Source organism: Rhyacophila brunnea, unplaced genomic scaffold (assembly GCF_057557595.1).
Source record: "Rhyacophila brunnea isolate RB1 unplaced genomic scaffold, BYU_Rbru_1.0 scaffold_19, whole genome shotgun sequence".
In the NCBI taxonomy this organism is placed as follows: domain Eukaryota; kingdom Metazoa; phylum Arthropoda; class Insecta; order Trichoptera; family Rhyacophilidae; genus Rhyacophila; species Rhyacophila brunnea.
The window spans coordinates 1,732,306-1,753,831 of record NW_028232848.1 but is presented as its reverse complement, the minus strand read 5'-3'; the positions used below and the strand labels follow the sequence as shown (position 1 = coordinate 1,753,831).

General features: G+C 39.3%; 1 protein-coding gene across 2 annotated transcripts; it reads right to left on the bottom strand.

Annotated features, from left to right (window-relative positions):
• Positions 1-671: 671 nt before the first annotated feature.
• On the bottom strand, positions 672-20,656 carry LOC147072633 (uncharacterized). 2 transcript variants are annotated; one of them, XM_085945830.1, is made up of 9 exons: positions 20,207-20,641; positions 19,910-20,097; positions 17,697-17,799; positions 13,227-15,501; positions 10,700-10,947; positions 10,269-10,448; positions 8,024-8,220; positions 6,119-6,496; positions 672-1,135 (listed from the first exon to the last, which is right to left on the bottom strand). In XM_085945830.1, exons 1-9 carry the CDS (start codon positions 20,298-20,300, stop codon positions 806-808), a joined length of 3,993 nt encoding a protein of 1,330 aa, XP_085801956.1. In that variant the 5' UTR covers positions 20,301-20,641; the 3' UTR covers positions 672-805. The 2 variants fall into 2 exon arrangements, with proteins under 2 accessions (XP_085801956.1, XP_085801954.1); XM_085945828.1 differs by having other exon boundaries at positions 683-1,135; positions 10,269-10,460; positions 20,207-20,656.
• Positions 20,657-21,526: the final 870 nt, after the last annotated feature.

Below are 21,526 nucleotides of genomic sequence, written 5' to 3'. Positions count from 1 at the left end.
ATCAATTCGAGTGAAAATTCAGAAGCCACTAAATTTTTTTGATCCATGCAACTTGAATGATAATATGTGTTTACACATGCATTTTCTTGTTATGGCCGCAATAATATGTACTGTCAGCAGTAAATCCATGCACGTGTAAACGGGGTATAATAGCCGATTGACTGCTGACAGTACGTATTATCGCGGCCATAACAAGAAGATGTACGTGTAAACATGAATGATCTGTAGTTGCAAGATTGCGTGCATGAATCAAATAAGTTGGCTCATGCGCCAGTTAGGATTTTTTCGATCTGCGCCTGCGCAGTAGAAGGATATTGGCGAACAGGCTGGCAAAAAACGAACTACATCGCGGAGAGACTCATTTTGAGGTTAACCGATTTTTACGACCTGTCAAATAGTACCATAAAATGACAACATCGCGCCTCGCTTAATCGTGAAGAATGAGATTGGAGGGACAGTCTTTACACACTTTTACATGTAAACAGTTATTGTCATGATAGTTTAAAATGCACACTATTGCCGCCAGTAAATGCACGTGTACAGGCGCTATTAAACTCAATTGCATTATGCCTTATTTATGTTGTAAAAATGTTGTGCATTCAAATAAGGTTTTCGAGAAGAAATTGCCTCAATCAAATACATATTATGTAATATGAGTCCTTTTTGGTTTTGATTCTCTCAAATCATTCTAAATCTATGCATTACATACCACATCAATAATGTATCGTGATGTAAACACATTTGATAAAAGCACGACACGGTCAATTTTAAGACGAACACTTCCAACGCAATCGGTGTTGGTCAATCAGTCATCGTTGTATGTAAAATTATATTTGTGGCTGGCAGTGTGTTTGCAGATTCTGCCTTCGATAAGGCACTGCACGACCCAGATGGTGGAGACCAGGGGGATGTTGTCGAGGATGGCTTTATTCTGCACCTCGTGGGGGCAGTCGCTCTCCGTCACCACCACCAGACCCCCGTCCAGCTGCAGGTTGTCGTCACCGATGACGCGCGTGTTGGCCCCTGCCATGGTGCACACCCTGTCCCAGAACTTGGTGAAATTGTCATTATCGCTGCACAGCACGATCAGTTTGTCCTTGAAGGGGGTCGAGCTGCTTCTTTCGTACGTACATGTCTGCAATCAAAGTGTTCAGACATTAACTAGAGACCCATCAATGACATAATATATTCAGGGAGGATACGGAGATACAAAGCTGAATGCTTTCTCACAGTTCATTAAATTGGGTTGCTCTAGATGACTAATGATAATGTAAAAATCTTATTTAGGAAGCCAGAAGGCAAATGAAGACCTGGCCAACCTCTTACAAGACAGAAGGGTCGTAACGAGTTGGATTTAAAGATCCTGGGTGTTAACTGGAGGGAAGTGACTTTAGGTGGAGGCGAATGCTGAATTCCCACCTAGGGTTAATAAATATTTTTTAAGTTGACGCATTGAAAGATACAACTGCCATCTTTGGCCTGTTTTATTAGAGAAATAAGAAGGATGATTTTGTGTGATTCTGTAACGTAATATATTAGTACGAATAAACAATAATATACATACATATTGACATACCCTAGATCAGGGATGGCGAACCTTTTTGAGAAGTGCGTCAAATTTTGTTCATTATTTTTTTTAGTACTAGCTCGTGGATCACTAAGTCACATATTTAAAAATATATCCATAAAATAAAATAAAACTTATTTGTACCGTCAAATGGGGCGACATTGAAATCGAGGGGCTACTTTGATACTTTGAAAATGTTTTTGAAATTGGCAACACAGTACCCATCGGAACGGTATAATTATAAGTTACCGGTCTATTTTAAAAGATATATCTATGGTCTACCTGTCAAACTACAAATACGGTAATTAAGTGTCCGATTTGTTGTATATCGGAATCCGTAAACATCAAGGTGAATTTGGTGTCTTATTTGAAGAGCTATAAAATGTGAGTACCCTTTTATTATCATCGTAGTAATCCAATGATTATTTAAATACTATAGTGATATCACTATTTCTTTTTCATATTTTAAATTCAAATTTATTGAGGTGAAGTACACTTTTGTGTAACATGCTGATTTAGAGTATGGGGCGTCATTGATACGGGGTATCAAAGTCGCCCCTTCACCTAATACCTATACTGAAGATGGTGTAGTTGCTAAATTTGAAGAATATTCTTGTGATTTTTTTTAATTTCAGAATATGATGGTGCGACAGTACAAAAGAAAACTAGGTTCAAATTATTTTATTTTAAGTTTTATTGGTTATTTTGTATTGTAATTTTGGTCTCGTATAAAAATGTTCCTAGATCTTTGTTTTTTAACCTGTACTTTTTTGATAACATGATGAATAAATGCTATAATGCAAATCTGTACATTTTTTTGTTTATTTTTTTGATTGAGAATACGTTTTCATATTTTTATTTTATTTAATGTAGTTTGTAACTAGTCCCACATATAAACTAACGAAAGCATAAAAAAAATAGGTATCAAAGTAGCCCCACCCCATGGTGTGACTTTGATAGGGTACATTTTATTTTTTATTTCCATACGTATTCGTTAAAATTTAAATTTACTAATATTATTCGGTTGGCATTTATAATGCAATATTTACATTATTTTTCCAGTCTATTCCTATAGTCGGTTTTCAAAATATCGTAAATATAAAATCAAAATCGATCAAAGTCACCCCACTTTACGATACCCCTCCGAATACTAAAAAACATAAAGAAATAATAATAGTATTTAAAGTTGCTTTACTAAACTTGGTTACTATCAGGGGGGTGAAAGTTCCATACAGCGAACGTGACCACCTAATACATCACAAATACTCAGTTTTCAGAATAGATGGCAGCACGGTCACACACGAAGTCGCATAATATAAGGCCATTTCAATGACCAATCAGAGCTCACCCATGGTCCAGCCAATCAACATTCGAGCTTTAGATCAGTCTTTTCAAATTTCATGTCAATTCTACATTATATTTTTAAAACAAAAGCATTTTTTGAGTTGACATAATGTCAAGTGTCAGAATAATATTGCTGTTCGGCGTTTTTAAACCATATTGATAAAAAGGTTTTGCAATCCGATAGCTGATAAAATAAGATAGTGGGTAAGTCTTCTTTTATTATATTATGTTTATAGGTATATACACTTGTATGCCCCTTGAAATTTCTTTGCAGTCGTGGCATCAAAATAATGATAGTACCTACCTATTGTAATTTTCACGTTTGCAAATCTACCAAGGCAAACATAAAAAATAGGTAGGTATATAAAGAAGATTATGTTTGAGTAAATTACGTACCTACCTATATAAAATGTCTATATTATATTTGCGCATTCATACAAAAGTGTAAATGGCGAACTGTCATTTTATATTTTGACATTAATAAGTAGATTTCAAAATTATTGTTTCAGATTCTACATCAATATGTTGTCGATCGTTGGGGTTTTCACTGCGAGAATAACAGCAAGCGATGGAAATTTATAATGGTATACAATATGAAATACTTAATGAAGTCATCAATCTGACGGTAAGTGCTGACAAATAATTTCCATGGTGGGAGTGCGTTACTATTATTCTTCTTCTTCTTTGGCCATATCCGCCCCTTAGCTGGAGCATATGGACACCACGCGGCACCTCCAAGAATCCCTGTCGCTCGCCAGTCTTCTTGCTTCGTTCCAGGTCAAACCAGCATCCCGTAGCTCCGCCGTATACACTCTGTAGATTGTATTTAGCGGCCTTCCAGGTCGCCGGAATCCGGTCGGCTTGAAGAACAGGCAAGCCAGGTTAAAGTTCTCTTCTGGCATCCGCAGCACGTGGCCGAGCCAGGTCCAACGTCGCCTCTTCACTTTCAGCGTGATGAGGGGCTGCTTGGTGTGTTCTATTATCTCCTCGTTGCTCCTAAAGTCATACCACCGCACACCCAGTATTCGTCGCAAACATCTGTTTTCGAAGCTCAGTATACGGTTGCTCTGAGCCTTCGTAAGATGCCATGATTCGCTACCGTAAAACAGCACCGTCAGAATGCAAGCGTCGAATAGGCGGCATTTGGTTTTGACCGAGTACAATCGTGAGTCCCAGACATTTCGCATCGAGTTGAATGTTGCTCCAGCCATTCCCATTCGGATAGCGAGCTCTTTCTGCAAAATGCCATCTCCCGTGATGTGTACCCCCAGGTACTTGAAGCTGTCGACGCTCTCGATGTTTTGTCCATCGCTAATCAGAGGGAAATCTGGATCAGGACAGGTGCTATTGCACAAGACGTTGGTTTTCTTCGCGTTGATTTTCAAAGCAACGCGAGAGGAGTTGTTATGCAACCTGTCGATTGTCTCTTGAATGCCCTAGATTGAGTTGTCGAATAGGACAGCATCATCGGCGTATTCCAGGTCGCATAGCTTCACCGTGGGGGTAACAGGTATGCCTCGGTCGGGTGGTATTGACTTCCGTAGTATGAAGTCAAAGAGAATGATAAAGAGAAACGGTGCAAGGACACAACCCTGTCTGACTCCGGTCGTGACCCCGAACCATTCCGTGACAGTGACTCCAATTCTGACACAGCATTCGCTATTCTCGTGCAGGCTATTGATTATGGCAATGATCTTGGGAGGGAACCCGTATGCTCCCAGTATCATCCAGAGGGAGGGGCGGTGCGGACTGTCGAAAGCCTTCTCATAATCCACAAAGCAGCAAGCCATCGGACTGTTCAGCTCATGGCTCTGCTGGAGAAGACATCGAAGGTTGTGGATTTGGTCTGCACACGCTCGACCAGGTAGAAACCCGGCTTGGTTTTTCCTGAGGACGTGCATTATTGGGTCCCTTATTCTCATCAAAATGATGTTTGCCAAAATCTTTCCCGGAACACTGAGTAGCGTAATGCCTCGGTAATTGTCGCAGCTTAGAGGGTCACCTTTTTTAAGAAGTGTGATGATTTCACCGTTCACCCAGTCTCTTGGGCAGTGCTCTTCTTCCCACACCTTTGTCATCAGATGAAACATAGGGTGCAGGTTTGCGCTCAAGCTGTACTTGAGGAAGTCAGGATGAATCCCGTCTCCCCCAGGTGCCTTACCGTTCTTCAGCCTTTTCACAGCCGATTTTATCTCGGTGTGCGTGGGCGGGCAATCGGAAATGTAAACTTCCGCAGATATGTCAAGGGGATCCAAAGGGGGTGGGCGGTTCAGCACTCCGCAGAAATGATTTTTCCAAATCTTCTTGACGCATTCTGCGTCAGACTCTATTGCTCCACTGGGACCACGAATGGCTCCGGGAGTCGGTGGTCGCCTGCCGGGTGAATTCTGAATTTTGATAGAATTGTTTACATGGCAAATTACACACAGTCGTTTTATTTTTGTCAATCACACCATATTTATCAAAACCATTTTGTTTGATATGGTCTGGAACTTGTATCGTTTGTTTTTATTTTTTTACCCGCCGACATAATACAGGGCTACAACTAAAAATATTTATATTTAGAACACAATAATTTGAGAAGAAATTTCTTATTATACATACATAATATGTAGATGAGAAACTTTAATAATAAAAAATAAGTAATATTTTATTAACATTTAAATAAATAATAAACACTTCTAGACGCGTACAACAAGACTGCCATTTAGTTCAGCACTGGTACATCTCCCCGTTCTACGATGCAACGAATATGTATGCGTGTCAAGTTCATGACTAACTGTCATGAGTCATACACGCTTCGCGACAAAAGAACGAAACATGACATTTTAGGACCATGTACGTCATACACAGGTGCAGTGACACGATAGAAAATTAACTAGCCAATGTCCACATAGAAATATTTTTTTATAATTCGACATTAGATATTATATAAACTTTATGTTTTCAATATTTTTGATTCTCTCATTTATGATATAAAAAATAAGTGTATATAAATTCATTTTCAAATTCATTTAAAAAGCACGCATGTCAGTTTCTGACCCGCGGGTCACAGGTTCGCTATCCCTGCCCTAGATAAAGGTGCTATAACTGAAATAGCTATCAACTAAAAAACTAAATTTGTAGAATACAATATTGTTATTGCTTATTATCCTATAGTAAAATGGAATTCTACAAAGTAAATGTTAGTATAGATGAGTTGCTCACCCTCCAATTGATAAAGCGACTCCGTTCGATGGACCATCCAGCGGGCAGTGCGTCCTCGCTCATGTCCACGGGCTGATTGGCCAGACAACTCCTGACCACCCAGTGATGTGAGAGGGACTTGATGTCAGCACTCAGACATTGGATGTATTTAGCTGTGAGGCAGGGACGCGGCGCAATCAGTTTACACACGCTATACTTGCTCTTAGGGATGTCCTCAAAGTGGCTGTGCACCGTCCCTCCGCCCATCTCCAGCTGCTCCTTGATCCTCTCCTTGTGGAAGGGGATGGTAGTGAATGGGTTGTCTTCCTTTTCTGTGCTGGGCGACGAAGAGTTATATTGTGACTCGCTGTCGCTCCATGACGGTGATTTTCTTTTATCCTGTTTTGCAAAAATACAAATATTATTACTAACAAAGACATTGCGGATTCATTTATAGTAAACTTTAATTAACATTGGCGAGTCTGCTCATGTATTTTAGCCATTAGGGAACATTATAACTGTTGTATTCATACTAGGAGGCAGTGGCAAAGGGTGAAGGTAGCCTGTTAAGATCCATCATAAATAGTGCACACTAAACTTTGTCAGTCATACGTATTAGTTTTCATTGAAATAAGACTGCAATTTACAGATGGTGTTGGTTAGTTTTTAAAATTCAATTAAACCCTGCAAACACAAGACATAAAAGATAATAGTCAAAAAATACTCGTCTATCTATAAAATATCTACAATTATGCAATTAAATCATACATAACTATGCATATTTTATAGATAGAATAATTTTTTTTTATTATATTTAGGTTTAGGCAGGGCTTAACGGCCCACGTGCGTCACGTAGGTCAAAATGAGGATTTTATGGTATTTTCAGAGCATAAGCCTGGACATTCCTTAATCGTTGTAGATAATCTATTTATGTAATTTTGAAGCCTTATTATCCTTTATATTTATTTTAAACATTTGATGACTGCATAAAGTATTTTTATTACATAAAATAGTATTCTTTTAAACTTCTCGATCTAATGTTTTAGAATATAGTCATATTTCAGTACATCCATTTGCAGTGGTGTTAAGATTTTTTAATTTTTAAACACATTTATAAAACCATTAGTACAATTAATGTTAACATTATATAGTGAAATATTTATGATAAAAAAATATATTTTATAATCTCTGTGATCAGAAATGGGCACGATTAATACATTTGAAGATAATTCTAAAGATACTGATTATAAGCTGACCATTTAAATGTGATTCAAATGTGAAATATGTTTTATAATAATTATTGACCTAAGAATAAGGTAGTATTTTTTTGAAATACGCCATTTCTATTGGCATTTCCCAGTGGTTAAGCTACAACATACGGTCGTAGCCATAAATTGACAAACAATAAATGAAGTAGGGAGTAAGATCATGTTAACCACGTGTTTGAACATGTACCTAACCGAAAAAAACGATTTTGATAATAAAATCTTCATTTTGACATAAGTGGGGCATGTGGGCCCTTGAACCAACTTAAAGCCTTGTTGTGAACCAACAATATGTGTAATACATATGTATTCTTAATCCAACGAAAACCAATAAGTATGAATGAAAAAGTGTGCACAATTTTGTCGTATTGCCCAAAGTATGCCAAAACTATTATGGTTTGGTTTAGGCAGGGTTTAATTGATTTTTAAAAACTAACCAACACCATCTGTAAATTGTAGTCTTAGTACAATAAAAACAAATACATATGACTAACAAAGTTTGATGTGCACTATTTATGGCGGATCTTAACAGCCTACCTCCACCCTTCGCTACTGCTAGGAGGTGACCTCAATTATATTTAAAAATGGGAGAAAGACATTGAGCTTATTTTACAGTGTTTGTGGCGAGTGTGAATATGTTAGTTATGAATATCAGACTTACGCATTGTGATCTAGGCCTAGGCTTGGGCACGTCGGTGCAGGTGAGGAGGAAATGGAGCCCGTTGAATATAAGGCTACCATCGAGCGGGATAGGGCCGAGGCGCGACACCGTGTCATTATCGTTCTCAAACTTGGTCACTTTCGAAGACTTCTTGCCCAAGTTTTGCTTCGACATACCTTTGATCTGGAGGGCCAATACTGAAACGAAATACGCTACATGGGGCAAGCAGGTAGACATTTTACCAATACTATAAGAAATATATCCATTTATTATAAGTGTCGCTAAATTTCAAAACCAGTTATAACCTTAGACTATAGATAAATCTAGACGCCACCCGTTGCATTGCTAAATGAAGCCGCGTGCCTTGCGTTTGGTTTGTTAGCGAGCGAACGCATTCGTCTACAAATGTTCGAGACCATAGACCATTTCGCTAGTGCTCGCCCAAAGTGCTCGCACTAGACGCTCAGAATTAAAATATAATTTTCTATTTTTTTACGTTATATAGTATTTTTAAGCGGTCAAAATGCAACCATTAGATAAAGATATCCATAATTTAAGTTATTTTAAAGAAATACTAGGTCACTGATATTAAAATATATAATAAAATACAAATAAATTATCACGAACATGTATCAACTTACTTATGAAACGTAATACCATCTTCTTGCTTATCAGTACGGCTACCACATTTTAAGACAACACACAGAACCATCTTTTCTACTTAATTAACCAAAAATATTTACCACTGACTTTATGTTTAACACAAAAAATATCAATTTTAGCAACACGAGCTCGCAAGACATCGACGCTATGTGAAGCGTTTCGCCCCGATTTGATGGCGATACTTTTGGAAACTGGCTTGTAGCTAGTAGACCTTTTATCTTACTCTAGCGCGTGTCGCAGAGATTGTAAGGGTGCCGAATACTTTCTCACTCGCACTCATGCATCGTTTTTGTTCAGGCCTTGGTTATAACAGTTTTTTGAAATAATTAAGGTATAATTATCAATGGATTTGTTTTTAAAAACCTTTTTAGTTCAAAAAGTTTTTAATGATTCTCTCAAAATAACGAAAATGTGTTATAGTGGGTTGTTTTGAAATTTAGCGACACATAATAATATGCTTATTACAACAGATTCACAATTTGTTAATTAGATGGTAAATAACATGGAAATTATAAATAAAAACAGTTTTGCTTTTCTAGCTAATTACAGAAAGAAAGTCATTATATGACACTATGGATGGCCGGCCCTCCCTCTCCCTGCAGCGGTGCTATAAAAACGATCTACTTGCTGCAGGTCTGGAATGGCGGGAGGCGCAAGAGTTGACGATGGATCGAAGGAAGTGGCGCAAACTTGTGCTTGCTCTATGCCCCAATGCTGGGTCATGACAGGGTGAAAGAAAGAGAAAGAAAAAAGATAGATTTTTAAAAAATATTAAAGTATAGACCGACAACTATAACTTGAGGCGTGACCTCACTGTTGCAATGTGAGTATCGCCGTACCTCAAGTTATAGTCGTCAGTCCCTAGCTCTGGTATGATGTGTCAGTCCAGTTACCTTTACTTTCACTTGTTATGGTCTCCATACGAGGCAGGAGTAAAAGTTGATAATGACTATTGCAGCGATGAAAACACCATTTGAAACATGTTAATATATAAAAAAAGCCAGAAGACATATTATATACTGATAAAACCAGGTAATTAAAAAAAATAATGTTTTTTTAGGACATCACATCGATGACAGATTTATATAAATTCACTGAACTGACCGGAAAATTCATTTCAGATGTTTCGACTGTTCTATATTTCAAATTCCTGCATTCAAATCGAACACTCGCATATCATGCTGCCCTGATACTTCACTTCATAACACGCTTTTGGTCTTATATTCCTTTCCTTTAAACGATTTTAAGTTGCCACAGTTAAAGAAGCTTTCTTTCAAAAACAGATATGTATGCCCGCCGGCGGAGGCGTTTCATCTTCTCTGCCAAGTTTTAATCAGTACATAATCAAAGAATAGTACCATCAAAATCAGAAAACACAGTATCTTGGAATGTTTTTTAGGATAAAAGTACAGCATTCCCCAGCAGAGGAAGACGTTGCATTTTGTGGCGAAAAAATCTCCATGATTGGTATGAATGCAGTTCCACTGAACTGATTCAGGTAACAGACGATAAAATGAAGATCGCCGTGATGAAAATTGACCTTTGATAGAAAATGAGACAATAAGAACCAATAGTTAGTTACCTTTGACTCCATCAATCTTGCGTGGTGTCTTCTGCACTTCGGGTTGCACCCCGGCTACTTCCTCAAGGGCCGTGCTGGAGGCTCGACTAGCTACATCCCCCCCCTCACTGCTCTCACTCTCCTGCCTCCGTTTACGCTGCGACACGGGCGTACCCTTGCGAGCCCCTCTGCCACGTGTTCCTGCACATAATGCTACATTTTTATAATCGTTTTCTATTCACTGGCAGATACCAGATACGCCTCTTTCACGTAAGCATAAAAAGGTTCGCCATTGCTAACCTATATGGATGTACAATATTTTTCAAATATCAATACATCTGTCTACATATTATACGGACATACAATATCAGCTGATTTGCGGATATAAACCAAAAACAAATAGTAAATGATAATATCAAATGTATTGAATTTATTAAGTAAAATGTACAAACCGGACGTGGAAGCCTTAGGACTGGAAGGTGAATTCAACGCCCTTCTGGAGGGGGTGTTCCCCTTGTCCCTGAGTCGAGCGCTCCTCGGTCCTTGGATGATATTGTCCAGATCCAGTTCCCGATTGCCTCGTCTGCGCGGCGTTCCGGGAGCGGAATGGGGCGATTTGGGCGTGAGGCTCTCCTTGATTATTCGCGCCTGGTCTTCCGTCAGGCATATTTGTGACGCTGCGACACTTACTGTACTGTGTCTGAATATAATCAACAAAATATATGAGTGTGATAAAATTTCGAAGGTAGGGCCGTGAGATTGTAGTTTTGAGGTTAACCTGATGTTATCACATCAGCACATATCTATTTATGCGTGAAAATGGATTTTAATATACAGTCGAACTTGGTTATTACGAGGAAGATGGGACCGACTCAATTTGCTCGTTATAAGTGTTACTCGTTATCAGTGGCGGCCGGTGGTCTTCAGAATAGCATTTTCTGGTAGTGCGCAATGGTTTACCTTCTGGGTATTGGAGCATAGGGCAAGCACAAGTTCACGCCACTTCCCTCGGTTTAACGCCAACTCTTGCGCCTCCCGCCATGTCAGACCTGCAGCACGTAGGTCACTTTTGTAGCACCGCTGCAGGGTGAGGGAGGGCCGGCCATGGCAACGGAACCCTTGAGGCTGTGCCATAAGGGTACGCAGTGTCACACTCTTTGGCGGCATCAGGAACACTTGTCCTAGCCACGTAAAGGTCGTAAAGCGTCTCTCCATGATTACCTTAATCACGGAAAGCTGCCGTGTCAATAAGCTAAGATGAAATGACTGAAATGTTGAACTTCTCAGAAGGTAAATTAAATATGTCTTTGTTTATTTATTATATTTCTTAAAAAGAGTTTTTAAACAGTTCAAATGATTTAATATCAATAAAGAAAAATAAATGTCACGGTTTACGACTTTACGCTCTGAGCAAACAATGCTTCAGCCAAATAAATAACCGCTGATGTGTTTTTTTGTTTATTGAATGTATTTGAGTGGTTTAGAAATAAATGCGGTAGTTTGTATTTTCGTAAAAGTTTGGCGATTCATTAAATCTTAAATGTAAAATTGTTAAAAATTAACTCGCCAACATTGTTATAAAATGGAAATTGGCGTTTTTGTTTCTAGAGTCCTAATTTCGTGCGCCGATCTAAAAATGTGTTAAAAATTCTACACAAAACGTCATTACAGGAACATTCGACCACGGTTTAAGTAGTATATTGTAATCATGTATTCATTGTAATCCTGTGCAAACTGAAAATCTGTTTGGATCGTAATCGCTTTGCGCACAAACGGAGTATTGTTCATAGTTCGCGAAATGAGTGATACACGTATGAATAACAATGAAAAGTTAAGCGATGTCTTCAAAGATGCAGGCGGTGCGTAGCACTTGCATGGTATTAGAGGAGCCGCCGCTGTTCGTTATATCAGAGAATAGGTATTTTTAAATGAGCGGTCACATAATACAAAATGTCGCAATTCAAACAAAAATACACAATTAGAATTTTTCCCCGAAACAAGCATGGCATTCATAAACTACAAAAGAAGTTGTTTATTGTAAAGAACGCTCGTAGGTACCTACTGACTTCACAAACCTTGGATTTTTTACATGCAATTTCAACCATACGCGTGTATACTTTTTCAATATTGTCGGCGAAAACACCAATTAGGTAGGTACTTAAACACTTAACTAGTGTCATAAACGTAATCCGATTCCGGCGGTATCCTGTCCGGTCGGATAAACTAAAATGTTAACGAATGTTTCGTCATTACATCCGAGATCTCGCTATATCCGTGATCGTAATAACCGAGTGCGACTGTATATGTAACTGGTTTATGTGAAAAGTTATGAGCACATTGTTCCTAACATTGGATTATATTCCATGAATATGGTGTAGAAAATATTTGAGACTTGTTGTTTCTATCGTAATGGATGTTTGCATTGTTCGCATTCATACACCCAACGGTTACATGTAAATTGTACGTAATACATTTCACCGTGAGCTTTCTTATCGGAACGAGATGACCGTATACTATACGGTCTGCAATTTTATTAGATTCAATATGAACATTTATTCAATTTACATAGCTGATTTTGGCAAAATTCATGAATTCATGAATGACAACCTAACCTAACAAATAATCTAGTATTTCGGCTATTTTCAAAATTTGTTTGCTGCTGGCTTCCAGTAAAGTGTAAACCGACAAGAACTGTGTTTTATTTAGACATGAATTTTATGTCACTACTATGTGACCCAAAGAGGTTGAACGGTCATTAATATACGGTCATATATTTCCGATACATTTCACGGTGAAGTGTGATGCAGTGAACTGCATACGTACAAGTTCCCGGACACCATGCTCAACAGTAGTATTTATTTATATCTCTAAGGGAGGGGTATGGTAAAAATGTCAATGGTGCCAATTTAATTTGCATGGCCGATTAATCTCGTTCAATTGGGGAAGGTATACAAAGCCGAGGGTGAATCGTGCACTTACCGGTCGGTGGTACACTTGTATCGGACGTCGCCGGCCTGGTCAGTTTCCACGGCCAGCACAAGACCGGGCTCGTAGTTGTGGTGGGCATCCACAGCCGCGTAGACAGACTGTCCGCTTACCGGTAGCTCGCGAGCGTCCCCGAAGATAATGAAATCGTCCAGAAGTGGCTTAGTGTGGCCGTCGTCAAACTCGATCAGGTACTTGTTGGCCTCCACGCAACGCTTCACCTTCCCCGAGTAGTATTTCCGGTCCACCCATCTGGCGAGAACTAGAGTGCCTTCCGGGTGAGTCATCGATTCAGTTTTGATGGCAGCATCCGGTGGAGGAAGCGGAATTGCAGGGACGATTGGGGACGGTTCCGAGATGTTTTTCTCATTAGTTTTCAGAGCAACAGGATCGCCTGCCAAAGGGGATGCTTCCGGTTCCTTTTCCCTCTTGGTAATACGCCGCCTTTCGGGGTCGGTGGGGATCATCTCGGGCGAGTGGATGGCTTCGGCAACGTCGCGCTCCTCGTCGGTGACGGGGAGAACGGCCCTGGCCATTGTGGGTCGCTTGCCTCTCGTTTGAGTTTTCTTTTTGGAGCTCTTAGGAGTGATTCGGTGGCCAGTATCGGCCTCATCCGCGACTCCATTCTCCAGGTCAACCTTCTTTTCCGTTTCGAGAGAGTCATCGGTGGCGAGGGAGCGCTGTGAGTCGTCACCCGCATAGGCATCGGCGAGACCAGAGAGGATCTCGTCCACCCGGCGGCGCAGGGCATGCCAGCCCCGGACAGGAACGGGGCGTTGCCCGGAAAATATTTTGCGGGGGCGCTGCGGAATGGCGAAGGCGCCGTCGCTGGTGCGCGATGAGGACGTGGAGGTGGTGGATGTGAAAGAAGAGCGTGGTTGTGCAGGGAGGTGCAGCAGGCCGCCACTCGTCACGCTCGAAGGGGAAGTGCCTTTAGAGGCATCGGCCAAGTATGGGTCTACGGCCAGCCGCCTTGACAGCCGCTGATACTCCTTGCATACGTCTCCACCGAGATCCGTGTCGGTTTTCACCACAAACAGTGACAGAAACTCATTATTCTCATCGCAGTATATTTGGACATCAAATGAGGGGGCGGTATTGGCAAAGTAAGAAGTGTGGGAGTGTCCGTTGCGGAGAGGAGACGCTGAGGAGTCGGCACGCTGCAGGCTGGAGTCAGATTTGGGAGTGAGTGACCGCTTGGAGCGGGCATAGGCGGGCTTGCTGTAGTCGAAATTTGGTGGCGTGCCGTCACTCTCGCTGTCGCTGATGTGAATGCCGTGATGCTTCATCGTCTTGAACAGCATATTCTGGGTGAAAGGCTCCGGAGTGGAGGAGGTGTGACCATTTGACAGGTACGGTTTGCCCTTCTTGGCGAGGAGGACGGGTGGCCCTGTCTCTAGAGGAGAACTCGTGTTTATGTGGTCCATCAATATTGCTCCGGACGAACCCTGCTTTGCTAAATTGTAGCTGTCCGACAGACTATGCGAGTCGCCATGGTCATTTGAATTCGACAGGTGTTCATCGAGCATGCCGACAGGCCTCTCTGTAACCTTTGAATCATCTTCTGCGAGCAGGGCGACATTGCCAGACGTGTCGCCCGTTTTTGAATCATCATTAACGATCTCACTATTCTCACTGGGGGTGGGTGAAAAATGCAAATGGACATTTTGCGAATCGCTTATAAAGTGCTGTGATTCGGAACTGGAGTTCATGAAGGCGGCGGCATTAGACTCTGAACTAGTGCCGTCGGGCGCTTTTGCCGCTGGATCGATCTTCTCCTCCCTGACGATCTGTTGAGCCTCCAGGCTTACGGATTCAATCAAAGTAGGTAGTGGATCTTTCAAAGGAAGAAACATAGTTTTGTCGCGAATCTTAGGGGAAGCCCCACGGGCGGACAGAAGTTTTTTCTGTTCTTTCTCAATGTCTGCGCTCAGACATCTCTTGAGCCGCTTTCCTACTGAGGCGGTTCTCTCAGAAGGCGTGCAACTGTTGCTTCTCTTTGCCATTAGTCGGGGGCTGGACCTCAGCGCTGTGGGACTTTCACATTTACTTCTTTCGTTAGAGCTACCAGGCTGAAAATCATTATCCTTCCCTTGACCCATTATATATCTCGGCGAATCGAGACGGAGACGTTTGGACGAATCGGTGATGACCTTCAGATCCAAGGATGCCGAAGGAGTCGATTCGGACTGACGAACTTCGGCGGAACATTCCACTTCATCGTGTCTTATTCTTTTCAAAGAGAGCGGTGATTCAGATCCTTTTTTGCCTGGAATAAATGATATTTTATGTAAAATCAAATTTCCTGGTAATCAAATAAAGGGGGCGAAAGAGGTGGAGGAAGAAGAGTGGTGAATTATGTGAGTACGGTGTAATGCAGGGATGGCGAAGGGCAACCGTGGATACGAGAGGTTTCTAAAGCAGCATTTAGACCAAGTGAGCGAATGTTCATTTTTCTCCCACTCCAGCAAAATTTTCTTGACGTAAACGCTTTTTGTCAAGCGAGCGAGCATTCTTTTTGATTCTACGGAGATTCGCTGCATTTAGCTAAAATGCTCTAAGAATGCTCGTTCGTTTGATCTAAGAGCATGCTAGAGCTAGAGCACAGTTGCGTTGAGTATTCTTTCGTGTTCGGTCGCGCTCGCTGCTGTAGCAGTATCATCAGTGTTCTCCGCTCGTTGCCGAACATACTTATACGATTACTAAATAGATTATGTTCTCTATTCTAGCTTTTTTAGTTTAAACTTGTTCTGTGGATATTGATCACTAGGTGTTTACATCAGCCGAGCATGAACAGAATGCTCTAGCTATCGCTCTACGTTCTTGTTCGTTTGGTCTAGTCTAAAATGCACCTTAAGATGCTAAGAACGATAAGCTCGTTTTAGTATATATTAATATAATTAAGTTATATAGAAATATAGTTTACAGTGGGACTTTAATTATTCAGACAAATTGGGGATCAAAGTATTCAAAAAAGAAATTGGACTACAGATTATATAAAAGGAGTCTTATGCACTATTTCTACTATGAAAATGTACCATGTACCCAACGGAGCGTGGTTGAGTTCATAAACTGCACAAATATTGACATTGCTAAGATGGCATTTCCGATTTCCTAACTCGAGCAATAACTATTACTTATCGATATTGATTGTGTACTTAATCATGCTATTAACAGTGTTGCCAACTATCGTTGACAGAAACGTGCCAGACGGGATACGTAAAGAATCTTTTTGGCAGGAAAAATGCTAGATTTTGTGAAAATAAAATTTTAAATAAATTTACTTATTATTATTCTACCAAGAACGAAATCAATACCCCACCCCTTCTTTCGTGTATCGAACAGAAGTGCAAAAATCGAAAAAATATCTGTACGTGTAAAAATCACACATTTTAACAGAAAACGGCGTTGAAGTTTCGTTTCATGTCATTCCAATAATCATCAAATTGTGTCACATACCTAAGCACAGATTAAACTATATGATTCCTTTTCACTACAAGGCCATGTATGCTGTTGTTGTTTCTATGTGTTAAATTATGTTATTTCATTTTTCACGTTACATACCAAAATAGGTACAAACCTACCTGCATTAAGTAGGTATCTGATAGTCAGAAATTTGATGCGCGTGACATTTTAGCTCGGTATATCCGATAAGTTGCTCGTTATAACAGTGAATAAATGTATGGAGAAAATCATAAACTAAAATGTCAACAAATGTTTCCTCATTGCATCCGAGATCTCGCTATATCCGTGATCGTAATAAGCGAGTTCGACTGTGCCAAGTGTCCCGAGAGCAACTTCCCAAGACCTTGGTCGGCGTGCACCAGAGTGTGCGTGATTCCTACTTCGATATAATGTATTACGGTCAATTCTCGATGAGAAAAGACCTTCTCACTCGCCGTAAAATGTCGCAAACTGTTTAAAGGCTGAAAAATTTTCCCTTGATACCAAGTCGCAATGGCCGACCGGTACAACTGTGGGTTGGACCGACTTAAGAAGCTCTTCCCTTTCGATCGACATATGTGGACACTCCCAGAGGATGTGATCGGCATCCTGCAATTCGCCACATAAGCAAGTTGAAGATTTAATGACATGACTACTAAATTATAGGTTATCTTGATAATATGTTCAATTCATGTTTGACGTTTTAATACAAAACTTCGGGATTAGGGTGGGAAAAAAATAGATACGCTTGCACGAGCATATCCGAATTTGACTGGGCTTCGCAAATAAAAGATATATTTCACACGACAGGCATACAACTTAAATTTTCACCGCGTTATGAATTAGCAATTACAGTAGATAACCGCCTTGTCTATGAAATTTCTTCTGTGTTAATTTGGACCAATAAAAATAGCAGAAAAGTGTTACTGCGATAACAGTTTAGAATAGCTCTGCAGATGTAGGTAAAAATTCTGATATGGCCCGATAGGTGTCATAAAAAAAGCAAATTGGAAGAAATACCGTTGGATGAATCCGAGAGGGTGATGGTTTCAATCTTGTCACTCATCGACTCCGTTCCGCTTTCCAAAACTATCAGTGGAAGGGTTTGTTTAATGATCTCCACCTGAAAACAAAAATATTTAATTTAACAGGATGTGCTGGGAGTATAGCCTCATGAAAGGTGCCGTAAACCGGAGACTAGAAAGGCTTGAAGAAATCTGTGGAGGATGCTAATGCCTGATCTAAGCCAAGATACTTTGTCTACTTAAAAATAAACAACAAAAAACTCTTTTCACTTTATACCTATTATGTAAATACATATTATAATTGTATTTACCATCATATTTATTGACATAAAACGGTGATGAAAAACTCAACGGCCATTCATTCACGCCTGTGATATCATGAAATTAAATGTAGTTTTAAATTGAATGGGCAGTCCACGTCATACAAAATCTGCACGTTAAGCAAAACCTCACAGTATTTCTGATAATAAAGTATTTTTTTTTTTTATCAAATATGGCCACACCTTCTTTGATTGACAGTACATTTGCACGTTTTTTTTCCGCTGCGGATACAAAAAAAATCGGTGTGTGTACTTATGTACGCGCGTTAGAAGTTATACTTCTTTGGCGTAACAAAACAAAAACAAAACTTGTGATAAACTAGATTCTTTGACTAGCTTTTAATTATCTTGTTAAATTACACACTCAAGAAAAAGGACCGCTTATTGGAACGCAATTGGTTTATTTCTATGCACTTTAACTTATATTACTAAATTATATAATGGTTTCTCGTTGTTTTTATTTTTAAAGTACCAACTTTCATTCTGACGTTTAATTGTTTGTTTACGTAAGGAATGGCATATGGCCGACAATAATAAATTTGCTGCATAGGCAACGGAACAATTCTAAATAATAATATTATACTGTATAATCGTCATGATTGCAGTATCATACTGTGGTGTAAAGGTAGTGCGTTCGGCTGATAACCGAACAATCGGTGGTTCGAATCCATTCGAGTGTGTTTATTTTTGTGTGAAAAAATAAATTATGTGTTACATGTCACACGCCAAAAATACACTGATATGATTTTCCAAACGCGCCTAAAGAAGTATAACTTCAAAAATGAGTTAGACGCAATTTTCACATCACCACATACTTATTTATGCGTGAAACTGAATTCAAATACATAACTGCCTTGTATAAAAAGTTATAAACGTTTTAATCCTAATACCCCGTTTACATGTGCATGGATTTACTGCTGGCAGTACGTATTATCACAGCCATAACAAGAAAATGTATAGTAGGCGCTCAGTAATCCGGCACCCATATTTTTTCACCTATGACGGATTGTCGGAAATGCCGGATTATTGGATTTCTATAGGAAATAATTCTATCACAGTCAAGGTCGGGCACCGAACAGCCAAGCGAACGGCTCTCCGCTCTGTAATCCGGCAGTTTAATGTGAAACCTGCCGGATTATAGAACAGGAGAGCTCAGTTACAAAATGCCGTACTATTGGACATGCCGGATTGGTGAACGCTGGATTACCGAGCGCCTACTGTATGCGTAAACTTGTATTATTTTGCAGTTGCAAGATTGCATGCATGAATCAAAAAAGTTCTGAAGCCTCTGAATTTTCATGCAACAGTTGGGATTTTTTCGATCTGCGCCTGTGCAGTAGAACGATAAAAGTGAAGCTGCTGGCAAAAAACGAACTACACCGCGGAAAGACTCACTTTGAGGTTAACCGATAATTAAGACCTGTCAAATAGCACCATAAAATGACAACATAGTGTCTCGCTCACTCTTGAAGAATGAGATTGGAGAGACAGTCAGCACTTTTACATGTAAACAGTTATTGTCACGATAGTTTAAAATACACACTAGTAAATCCATGCATGTGTACAGGCGCTATAATATCGGATTACACTACACTCTTTTTATATCATAAAATGTTGTTAATGTTTTCATAGCAGAGTGTCTAATTTGAATGATTTGGCTTTCAAATATTAATCAACAATATATATTTTTTAAATAGTAATAATGGATAATTTCAGAAAAAAAACAAGAACTCATTTCTATAATGTAGAAATCAGTTTATTTACAATGTGACTTTTAGGCCGCTTCTCTTAACTTGATCACCAGTGCACTTGTATTCGTTTAGTCCTAAGCACATCAATTAATAATAAAATCAATGAATCAGGTAAAATTAATTAATCAAGTGCTCACCTCATTTGAACTTATTTCCTTTTCAACGACTTCAGCCACAGGAGAATCACTGAATCCTGACGGCTGCATACATTCAGTTTCTTGAGAAAATATAGACTCACTGTCTTTCATATCCTGTGAGTAAATGTTTTCGGTATTTTGTGTACCAGGACTCCTAACCTCACAAAATGTATCTTGGCTATCTGGATCTATAACAAGGTAAAAAGTGTTAAGTTCATTGTATTATATATTATTTTTAATGAAACACAAGAACATACGAATAACATGATATATTTATTACTTAAAACGGTTATTTACCACTATCTATGGGTTCCGAGATCTCTGTCGTGACAGTTAACTTTTTCTCATTATCAGTTGGTTGATCACTGGATAGACTGTCTTTGGATTCCATGTTTGATGTGGGATATTTATTATTCGGTGATGTATGCCTGTATCGATAATATTACATATTTTTGGAAAGAAATGAAAACAATAACATGTTTTCCCGGCAAAAAATATAGTATGTTGACAGTAGTAAATGTCACGTTATGGATAATGGCGATGTAAAAGTATAGACATTAAAGATTGATACACAACATTTATTAAAGCATACAATGACATGCTATGAAAAAAAATATGGAATCCGCTTTATTGAAACTGACGTAAACAATAGAAAGCGGCTTCAACATCGGGATTTAGAAGAAGATAAGTACGTCAGTATGCGTACGAGGAGCCTGATGATTGATATCGTCTAACATTTGTTGCCATATGTAAAACAAGTATTATTAATAGTGTATGTGTAAATGGAATACTTGATCATACATTTTACTTCATTTAATCAAAGCATTATTTATTTTCTAATGGTAATAACAAAAAATAAAAACCAAGTTCAAACATTATTTTTTTAATTTGATAGGTAATAAAAATAAATAAGACATTGATTTTCAAAATTTTCATTTAATCTAAGTATGTCATACTAAGTGCAAGAACGTAGTGGTCGCGCGGGGGCGGCGCGGCGGCGTCTTGCGAAACTCAAACGTATAACCGTGTGTTAAATGTTCATGGACAGTGTGTTTTTTGGGGCATAATACACACGGTTATACGTTTGAGTTTCGCAAGACGCTGCCGCGCCGCATCCGCCAAATGACTACGGACGAGCACTAAGATGTCGTAATTAAAAGAATGCAAGCTCAGAAGCCGTCGTATGCGGGATCGATTCTTCGTTTTGAAAAAAAAAATAGTAAACAAATTGTTTTTTTTTAATGGGGGTTGGTCCAGATAACAAACTCAACCGGTTGGGTGAATTAATTGCCAAAAAACTATTTACTTAGAATACAACAGATTCACTTGTGGAAGGCCATATTATTATGGCGAACGTAATAATATTTATTATTTATTAGTAGGTACCTACTTAGATGAGTTAGCTACATTGATATACTACTAGATGAGCAGTTCACATACAAGTGTCATTTTAAAAACGTACCACAAAAGATATAACAAATATCGTCTTATAATATTTCCTTGTAGGTATAATGCGTTAAGACCGTTAACATGGATTCCAGAATTTCACCCGTATTGCCCTGGCTGTAAAACTAAATTTGCGTTCTTGGAATAGTGAACCTAAGGGTGGCTGCAACG